Below are 10,673 nucleotides of genomic sequence, written 5' to 3'. Positions count from 1 at the left end.
CTAGATTTTTGAAATATTAATATAATATTAGGCGATGTACTATTATTTAGAGTTACACTATTACAGTAAGTGTAACTTGAACCTACCCCTTAGAAGTAATATGAAAAAAAAAAAAAAATTTGGTAATCAATCATATTCAAAATGAGTCAAAATGTCAAATGCAATCTCTATATATCTACAACTTTCAATCCTTTAGTCTTGACAAACAATATATTGACTATAATGATCGTATTGACTAGGTTTTCTACAAAGTCATCTTGACAATGACGATTAAAAGTTTCAAGGATATAATGTAATTTTCTGGTAAGTTCTTCCCTTATAAATTTTCATCCTCCCTCTTTGTCTAGTGTGAATTGCATATGAAGTGCAATTGTGAGTCTCACCATGATGTCACGGCAACACAACCAGTGCAATTGTGACACCTACCATGGATTAATTGACACGCCAGACCATTCGTCACGCGTACAGCAACACCTCCATTATCATGAATTATAACTTATATAGTTACACTTCATAGTTCTTACATAATACATATATCATGGCGTATGAGCTCCGCTTGGGTTTATATGAAGAAAAGTAGTAACATTTGTGGGAAAGAAAATTCCATACACTCCAAGTTAAGAAGAATCTACCACTTTATTGAATCTTGTACTAAAAGTTCAATAGTTTGCTCATATTCATTTTAACCTATGTAGACTAAGTTCTCACCAAAGAGTTGGACTTTTTTTAATTGCTATGTTATTCATGTACCAAATGAATGTTCAAGATAAAACTCTATTGTTACGTCTTATGGGATAAGAAAATTTCCTGAGTACTTCTTATGAAAAAGAAAATTTTCTTTGAATCAGAGCATATTAACGAAGAGTTTGGCCTCTCTGGAATACATATTCTATGTTACAAAGTACAACAAAATGTAGCCAAAGATGAGACAATTAGACAATACCACAAAACTACAAGGTTCTTGGCTCAACCAAGTTTATTTTTTGAACACTCATATACAACTATTACAATTACTATAAGAAAAAAAACAGTGCTTTTACTAGTATAGTACATTCATCTTCACTTGTGTAGGTTCACTCCAAAAGTTCTTGTAAACCAATCTGGCCTCCTTGAGATAATAACATGTCCAAGAACCAATCCAATTACCAGTCCGCTAGCATATCCCACCACTACCACTTTCCAATTGAATCCTTCTCGAAATGATGATTCTTGTCTGGGCTCAAAAGTTGGTATCTCAATATTTCCACATTTCTTGGACATTGGAAAGCCACACAATCCCGAGTTCCCCTCAAATGAGGAATTTTCAAATGTTGCAAATTGTCTACCTTGAGGAATTGGACCTGTAAGTTGGTTATGAGAGAGGTTTAGATATTCAAGAAATGTGAGACTTACAAGTTGTTGAGGAATTTTTCCCAAAAACTTATTTTGCGAGAGATCCAAAGATTGGAGCTCAGTTAGGTCTCCAAAGGATGATGGGATAGGGCCAGTGAAACTATTGCTTGATAAGTTGAGTACAATTAACACTTTGAGATTTCCCATGGAATTCGGAATTTCTCCATAAAATCTATTGTTAGAGAAATCAATAGCTATGAAGATGGTTAAGATCTTTACCAGTTCCATTTCCATTCCCTTATTAGTCACCCTTATTGAGTCTTCATAATAACCCGAGCGATCCCTCATGTACTCTCGTTTTGGATTACTTTTTTCAGGGGCCAATTGCATTGCATTCCAGGTGTTGAAGTACTTTGACGGTAACATGCCAGAGAAATTGTTGTGAGAGAGATCAATAACATGCAACTTGGAAAAGCCAAAATTGGTATGAGGACTCTGGATAGAACCATGGAATCCATTTGCTCGCAAGATAAGAATTCGCAACTCTGGCAAAGATTCCAACCAAAAGGGGAAGATGTCATTCAAGTTGTTATTTCCAAGATTTAGAACCTCAAGCATTCTACAGTTTACCAATGACTGTGGAATCTTCCCTTTTATTTGGTTGAGACTCAAGTCTAGTGTCTTCAAATTGCTTCCCTTTGTGAATGTTCCAGGTAATTTTCCTTGGAAGCTGTTGTTTCTCATATTCAATACTGAAAGGGAACTGCTGAAGTCACCTAAACAATGTGGAATTTGACCAATCAACTTGTTGTTAGACAGGTCAAGGACTTGGAGAGCTTTTAGCATGCAAATCATTGGAGGGATTCTTCCAGTCAAATTGTTGTTTGAGGCAAAAAAATATTTGGTAGACAATGGGGGAATTGGAAGCAAGCTTTCAAACATGTTGGAACGCAAGTCTAAATGATACAGACTTTTCCAAGGAAGAATGATTAGAGGTTGTTCAAAACCACTTAAACGGTTAAAAGAAATATTCAATGATTGCAATGTCTCCTTCCCAACATTCCAGAACCATTTGGGTACTTTGCCTTCAATTTTGTTATCAGAAAGGTCTAGATACGTCAATTCATTTTGAACTTTTAGGAAAATCGGAAATTCACGTAAGTTGCAAGAAGACAACCCCAAACTTGTGAATTTTGGGAGGGTGGAATTGATCTTTCCTTTTGAAATTAACAAATTGTTACCTGAAAGAAAGAGAGCTTTAATTCTTTTAAGCTCAAAAAAAATGTCTAACTCCAACATGTCCTTAAGGTTGATGGAAGAAATATCTAGAACTTGCAGATGAGTGAAATTAGAGATTGACCTTGGAATTGGTCCATATTTATTTTCGCTCATATACAAGGATTCTAATCGGGATGAAGAGATATTTTGAAATTTGAGAGGGCCAGTCAATTGATTTTGGGATAGATCTAGGTTATTCAAAGAAGTCATTGTAAACAAAGATGACGGGATGGTCCCAGTGAGTGAGTTAGAACTTAAGTAGATGAAATAAAATTGGGATGAAGAGATATTTTGAAATTTGAGAGGGCCAGTCAATTGATTTTGGGATAGATCTAGGAAAGTCAAAGAAGTCATTGTAAACAAAGATGACGGGATGGTCCCAGTGAGTGAGTTAGAACTTAAGTCGATCTTCCGTAACTGGGATGAAGAGATATTTTGAAATTTGAGAGGGCCAGTCAATTGATTTTGGGACAGTTCTAGGAAAGTCAAAGAAGTCATGGTAAACAAAGATGACGAGATGGTCCCAGTGAGTGAGTTAGAACTTAAGGCGATGGAAGTTAATTGGGGAAGTCTGCCCATTTCAAACGGGATTGGACCTATCAACTGGTTTTGGGAGAGATCTATTTGTTGGAGTTGAGTGAGATTTGTTAGTGAAACAGGTAACTTGCCATCAAAACTGTTATTAGAAAGGGATATATATTCTAGTTGTGTAAGGTTTCCTAGTGAAGATGGTATTTCCCCATGGAAAAGGTTACTGTCAAGAGATAGATTAGTGAGATTTGCGAGGTTTCCCAATGTAGATGGAAGTTGACCGTGAAAATTGTTGCCTGCGAGAGAAAGAGAAGAAAGCTGAGTCAGATTCCCGATCGAATGGGGAACTTCCCCTGACCAGTTACATGAATGGAGATCCAAAAAATTCAACGACTTGAGGTTGCCTATTGCATTTGGAATTTCCCCGGAAAACGCCGTACTAGAAAGATCCAATTTAATCAAGGACTCAAGGTTGGCGATTGAATTGGGCAATTTCCCAGAAAAACTTGTGGAGGAAAGGTACAATTGCTCCAAGGAGCTGCCAGAATGAAATTCCGGTAGAAAGCCAGTGAGAAGGTCGTTAAATGATAGATCAATGGTTTGCAGCTTGGGCATCAGGAAAATATTTGTGGGAAATTGCCCATGCAAACTGCAGCCAGAAAGAGAAAGAGATGTCAAAGAAGATAAATTTACCAGGGATTGAGGTACTGAGGATGAAATGTTCACAGAGGCTAGTCGAAGTTCTCTCAGATTTGTCATGTTCTGGACAAGTGCTTCAAAATCAATTCTTCTGAGGTACAAAGTTTTAAAATGATCAACATCAACAACCAAATTGAAATGGAGATCAAGTGAAACCAAATTGGACAGCCATGAAATTTCCGACGGGATTTGGCCGGTTAAGTAGGAAAGGGAGAGGTTGAGGTGAGTCAACCTTACAAGCTGGCCAAACTCAGATGGGATTGTGGAGGAATTGAAGTTGTTGAAGGCAAGGTTGAGTTTCTGAAGTTGATGTAGGCTGAAGAGGCTGCTGTTAGACTTGAGAGGCCCACAAAGCCCACTGCTGCTCAGGTCTAAGTCTATGACGTGACCATTTTCGGCATTGCATACTACCCCATCCCAGGAACAACAATCAGTATCTGCCTTCCAAGACTTCATCTTTGGATAAAAAGAAACACCATAGTAATCAGAAGTTGTCCTCTTTTCAACAAATTCTTGCCTCAGTTGCAGCAAAGCAGATCTCTGGTCAGGAAGGCAACGATGTTGAGAGGAAGTATTTGAAGTAGTTTGAGAATGTGAGATGAAGAACAAAAAAGAGGCAAGGAAGAATGGCAGAAATGGATTCATTTTCCCTATGCTGAACATGAAGAGAAAGTTGATAGAAAATTGAGAGGCAAGTGGTATGAGCTGATAAACTGATGAAATGAGTGTATATTTCTTCACACACAAGAATGTAGATATTTAATTTTTTGTGGTCTGAATTAAATTGGTCCCAGAAACAGCCCATATATTAATTTGAAAGGACTGAGACCATGTCGGCTAGCTAAGAGCCACCGGTATTGACTTGAATTTCTTTCCCTACACGGTTGTGAAGGCGTTCGCCTGTTTCCCACTAGTACTATGGTGCCAAATTGTTGAATTGAAAAAAAAAAATTACTAATTCCATGGAGCTTGATTAAATTGAACATTTGAAGGTCTCAAACTATTAGATTAATCTAGCTTTTGCAGAAAGAAACTTGGACAACTAACTGATGCATTTTTAGAAGGCTTATAATGTTTTCAATCAGGTGAGCTCATTAGCTCAATGTTAATTTTAACGGTTTTTTTTTTATGAATGTTCATTTTAAAGGTTTTAAACTCATCTTTGGTGTTCTACTTTATGTTACCACAAGTCCTTTTAAATTCATTCCTTTGTGCTGTATTCTTGTCAGTAAATTTTAATATTTTCTTGTGTTTATTTTTAATATATAAAGCTTATAAAATTTTTCTCTTGAAAGATTCTGCTAGATATATAGGTTTCCAATCTCATGCATCTTAAAATCACTTCTAATTTAATAATATTATTTACTCGTTGTTAATGTGTTGATCATTGTTTAAAATACTCTTTATGTGAGACAAATTTGTGTCTATCAAAAGATTTAAAAATAAAAATATGTGCCTATCAAAAGAGCAGCTAGTTGCAAGTAATACAGGGAAAGCACAGACTATGCAAAGCCAATCAATGGCAGCTAATAATGTCACGTATTGCTTTCCAAAAAAATTGAAAATGACACAACCTTTTGCACTCGATTATTACTTGTTAGCTCAGGCCCTCGGGCCATGATTTTAAATTAAAATAAAACATAAAAGAAAAAGAAAAAAGAAATTCTTGCAATGGCATCCAAATGCCCACGGTTCACTGTCAAAGCCACATCTAAGGTTGGTTTTGTTACCAAATAGAAAATATAATAATAATAATTTTTTTAATACAAAATAAAAATTCTATTCTAGTCTAATCTAAGTGTATATTTGTGTGAAACTCTCTTCTAAAAACATGAACTCCAGCTATTGCCCCTCACACTCTACAAACATTTATATTAGTGAAATGACCATTATGCCAAAGGTGTATAGTGGTAATAATAATAAGTTTTAGGAAGTCTTATGTCCTAGTGTAATACTAAGATTATGTTGTAATGCACGGGCTAATTATATAAAGGTGTAAAATAAGAAAATATACATTGAACTAGTTGCAAACTCGTGCTACACACGGAACCTACCTATTTGTGTGGTAAACTAAAATAATTATATAAAATCTTAAATTGATTATGAATTTATATCATTACATGAATTTATACCATTACATGAATTTCTCCTATTTGACTTCAATTTTTGTTACGATTTGATAAAGAAGTCATTGCTTCAATGTGTGATAGCTTGTAAAAAATCTACCAATTGGTTTCAAATATTAAAATTTCCAAAAGGCCAAAAAATATTAAAGAATCAGAAGATTCACTACCTCTAAATTATTGAAATAAAACAAAATATATATAACTACACAATAAAGAAATATAATAGAAAAATAGGTTACCTGCAAAAGAATATATATTTCATGGTATAACCGTTGAAATGTGCTAAACATGTTCAAATATTGCACTAACTAATGCAAAAATGTAGATGTTAAAACTTTCAAAATGCCAATAAAAAAATACAAATATATATATATATATATATATTTATATATAACTACCCACAGGAGAAATATGAAAGAATGATGAACTACCCTCAAAAGAATAAGTCATAGCTATAGTTGTTGAAATCTACAAGACAGTTTCAATTATTACCAAAAATGAATCGAAAATATTGGTAGTTAAAACTTCCACCGAGAAGATTTAGTGCATAGAAATTACAAACATAAAACAAAAAAATATATGACTACGCAATAGTGAAATATAAGAGAAAAATGAGTTACTCTTAAAAGAAGGATTTTTTTTTTTTTCCAATTAGCATCATTTTAACAACAATTTTGTTAGTTGGCATGTTTTTGAAACACTATAGCAAACTAGCATCTCGAGTTCAATGAAGGAAATTGAGTCTCACACACTCGATTTTGATGCTCTGGAAGGCTAATGTGGAAATTTTTATACAAGTAGAACTTGAGTATTAAAGACTCAAGTCCTTTTTTATGTTTTACAAATCTGAGAAATGGAGAAGAAGAAGAAGAAGAACAGACCCATACCCACGGAGAAGAAGAAAACACACAGTAAAACCAAACCCGCTCGGTGAAGTCACCTGCAAAAATCAAACCCACCCACCTATTGCCATCTTTGTTAACTCACCTACAAAACCAAACCCACTTGCAAAACTCTTTCTTCTTCTTCTCCAAAACAGAACTTCCACGTGTACAAAAGATCTACATCGGACTCTACTAGAGCATCAAGATCGAGTGTATTAGACTCGTGAGAAACTCGAGATGTTGATTTGCTAAAATGTTTCAAAAACATGCTAACAAACGAAATTGTGGCTAAAATGATACTAAATGGAAAAAAAAAATTCCTCAAAAGAATAATTCATGGCTATAACTATTGAAATTCACTAAATAGTTTTAGATATTAAAAAAAAAAGAGCCTAGAAATTACTAAAACATAATAAACATAAATGGATACACAATAAAGAGATATAGGACAAAAATGGGTTAAATATTCAAAGACTTTTGGTTTGCTTAGGGTTTTTGGGTTTCATGTTTCACGTTTCACGTTTGATATATGGATGTAGGGTTTTTAAAAAATTAATTAACTTTAGAATTTTATCAATTCTATTATTTTTTTACTTGTTGATGTGGAAAAATTGTGAGAGTCTCAAATCCTACTTAGCAAGCTTTGAGAAAGTAAAAAAATAAATAAAAATCAGAGGCTTCAATTTTATAGTATTTATATAGATTTGTCGAGGAAAAAAAATGAAATAATAGTAGAGGTTACCACATGACTTAGCTAGTCAACATAACCTAGCTTTCAAAAGTCATATGACTTAGCTAGTCAACACAACCTAGCTTTCAAAAGTCTGAGACGTGGGAGAAAAGCTAGTCAATGATGTACCCTGATTGTCAATTACAATAATTATAATTATAAAGACTTTTTTTTTTTTAAGGAAACTTGTAACTTTATTAGGAGGAAGATAAATTCAATACATCATGAGTAATAGCTAACTTAATCAGTGATGGATTTTCTTTTATCCAGGTTACAAAATTATCACTATTGACAATATCTTTAGCATGTTTAGCCAAAATATATGCAGGCTTATTATCTTGACACCTCACATAAGATACTTGAACTACACTAAAATTCTGGAGCTGATGATATACCCCAGCTAAGATATTTGAGATAATCATAGGTGGTGTTCATAAACTCAAGAGAGCATCTGACACGATCTTGGAGTCATATTCAAGGATCACTTCCCTTGTAACAACATCTCAAGCAAATAAAATCCCAACCTCCATAGCTTTGGCCTCAATTCCCAAAGGTCCTAGTGGTTGTTGAACTTGTTCGCTTAAAGTTGCTATCACCCTACCTTCATGGTCTCAGATTACCACACCCACCCCAGCCTAGCCAAATTAACTAAAAACAGCTCCATAAAGACTTAGGTAAGCTAGCTGTGCCCTAATTGTCAATTACAATAATTATAATTATAAAGACTTGTGACAGTTGGGTGTGTCGACTAGCTTTTCTCCTACGTCTCAAAGACTAAAAATTTTGAAGACTTATTGTGAAAGCTAGGTGTATTGACTAGCTAATTACAATAATAATAAAATGTTGTGTTGAGTCTATTCACTATCTTCTAAAAAAAAAAAAAAAGGTGTATTGACTAGTTAATTACAATAATAATAAAATGTTGTGTTGAGTCTATTCACTATCTTTTAAAAAAAAAAAAGGTGTATTGACTAGTTAATTACAATAACAATAAAATGTTGTGTCGAGTCTATTGACTATCTTCTAGAAGGGGAAAAAAAAAAAAAAAATCTATTGACTAACTTTTCTATTGAAAGTCTTGTTAATAAATTTTTTAGTAAAATACTATTTTCGTCCTTAAACTTTACTAAAAGTTTTTTTATTCCTAAACTTTTAAAAGTTTTTTTTTTTTTTTCATTCTTAAAATTTGTAAACAGTTTTTTTCAATAGTTTAGAGACAAAAATAGGAATGAAAAAAAAAATTCAATACTTTAGGAATAAAAAAGAACTATTTTTGAAGTTTAAGAACTAAAGTAAAACATTTTCAATAGTTTCGGGATTAAAAAATCAAACTTTTTTATAGTTTAAGGACAAAAAATGAATTTGTTAAAGTTTAGGGATTATAAACAAACTTTGATAAAATTTAGGAACCAAAATAGTGTTTTATTCAAGATTTTTTTAACCAGCATAAATTAAAAGCAAATTAAGTTCTTACAAATTGACTCAATCGAGTCTCAAAGTTATCAAATAGTAAAAAAAACATATTACATCAGAGGGAGGGTTAACAAAAACAACAAAATCAGTTAGTTGGGAACACAGACACCTTTTAGCCAAATCATTTGCATACCTATTAGTTCCCTAGCACTGATTTGATTGGTCGGTAAAAGTTAAGAGCATAAGAGCACTAGCAATGAACAAAGTTTCTCTCCAAATTAGTTTGAAGATAAACTTTTCAAACTTCTCATATATCTTTTTTTGTTATTGTGAATTTTGAAAATCTGATCGTTGAATTTTATGTTTCTTATGTTCTTAAAATCAAATTTCATTCAAATTGGATGTTATTTATTATTAGATTAATAAACTTATTTTTTATACACAACTTTATATCACAAGAACTTGAAATTTTAACATTTATTTGATGACATAACAATTGATTTTTGATTTTCTAGAAATTTTGCAAGCATGAAAAATATAACAATAACATGTAATCAAACGGTTAGATTTTCAAAATTCATACTTAATTTAAAAATATATGAGGAGTTTGTAGGGTTTCTCTCCAAACTAATTTGGAGAGAAACTTTATTCACTAGCGATGGGGGATAAAAAAATAAAAAGAAAACACATTTTACATTCTCAAACACTATTTTATCTATTTTACCAACCCATCCAAGAATACACCCAACATCCCAATTTTTATTTTTACATACAACCTAATAAAATAATATGAACTACCTGATAAAATAATAAAATGTACTCTTCTCTCTATCTCTTTCCTCCCACTCTCTTTTTCTCTTCACCCACAATTACAAGATTAAAAAACTATTTTTTCTTTACAATTCATGAACAGTAAGATTACATATATGCAACCTTACTGTAGTAAGGTTGCAAATTTTTTAAAGTATACAAACTCAGATGAAATGGATTTTAGGTGTCTTGGGTTGTAAAATAATAATTGAGGGTATTCACACTAGGGATGGCAATGGGACAAGACGGGGCCGAAAGATGGGGTCTTCGTTCCCGCCCCGCATGGTATTGTCTTGCCCCATTCCCGCCCCACCCCGCATGACGAGAAAAACTTTCTCACCCTATCATCGCCCCTAGGGGCCCCGCGAAGCCCCGCCCCACCCCGTAAAACCTTACTCTTTTGTTAATTTGCCCTACAATTAGTACAATTTTTTTTTAATGAAACCAATTTCATTAATAAAAATATACTTAAAATTACAACTAAATTTATCCCATCAAATCAAATCAATTTTTAGAAAAAAATTGAATAATATATCCAAGTGTTTAACAAGACAATCACAAAAAATAAAAAATTAAAAAAAAATCTCATAGTATAATACATAACAAAAAAAAGGCAAAGAACCACATTGGGTAGAATAAAATAAACTAATATTGATATGTTTGTTTAAATAATAGGGTTTTAGGATATGAAAATTTTACAATTATAACCCTTAGCAACGCGGGGATGGGAAGGGACGGGGCGGGGTGGGTCTAAAAAGTCTAAATCCATCCCCACCCCGCCCCATAATGCGGGGCTAAAATCTTGCCCCATCCTCGCCCTACCACCTTTGCAGGGCGGGGAAAACCCGCGTGACGCGAAGCGGGGAGGGG

At 33.4% G+C, this 10,673-nt stretch overlaps 1 protein-coding gene across 1 annotated transcript; it reads right to left on the bottom strand.

Moving 5' to 3' along the window:
• Nucleotides 1-914: 914 nt before the first annotated feature.
• LOC126717460 (receptor like protein 27-like) lies at nt 915-3,958 on the bottom strand. The gene is made up of 3 exons (XM_050419206.1): nt 3,835-3,958; nt 3,168-3,437; nt 915-3,023 (listed from the first exon to the last, which is right to left on the bottom strand). Exons 2-3 carry the CDS (start codon nt 3,187-3,189, stop codon nt 1,060-1,062), a joined length of 1,986 nt encoding a protein of 661 aa, XP_050275163.1. The 5' UTR covers nt 3,190-3,437; nt 3,835-3,958; the 3' UTR covers nt 915-1,059.
• Nucleotides 3,959-10,673: the final 6,715 nt, after the last annotated feature.

This window comes from Quercus robur, chromosome 3 (assembly GCF_932294415.1).
Source record: "Quercus robur chromosome 3, dhQueRobu3.1, whole genome shotgun sequence".
Lineage (NCBI taxonomy): Eukaryota > Viridiplantae > Streptophyta > Magnoliopsida > Fagales > Fagaceae > Quercus > Quercus robur.
Note: the sequence above shows the minus strand (reverse complement) of the source record. Positions and strands in the feature narration are given on the sequence as shown.

What these genes read in the sequence shown, in the direction of transcription:
- LOC126717460 (XM_050419206.1), bottom strand. Translation starts at nt 3,189, where the DNA reads ATGGGCAGACTTCCCCAATTAA. An exon ending in GGGCAGACTTCCCCAATTAA is followed by an intron (nt 3,024 to 3,167) that starts CTTCCATCGCCT and finishes CATCCCAGTTAC; the next exon opens with GGAAGATCGACTTAAGTTCT.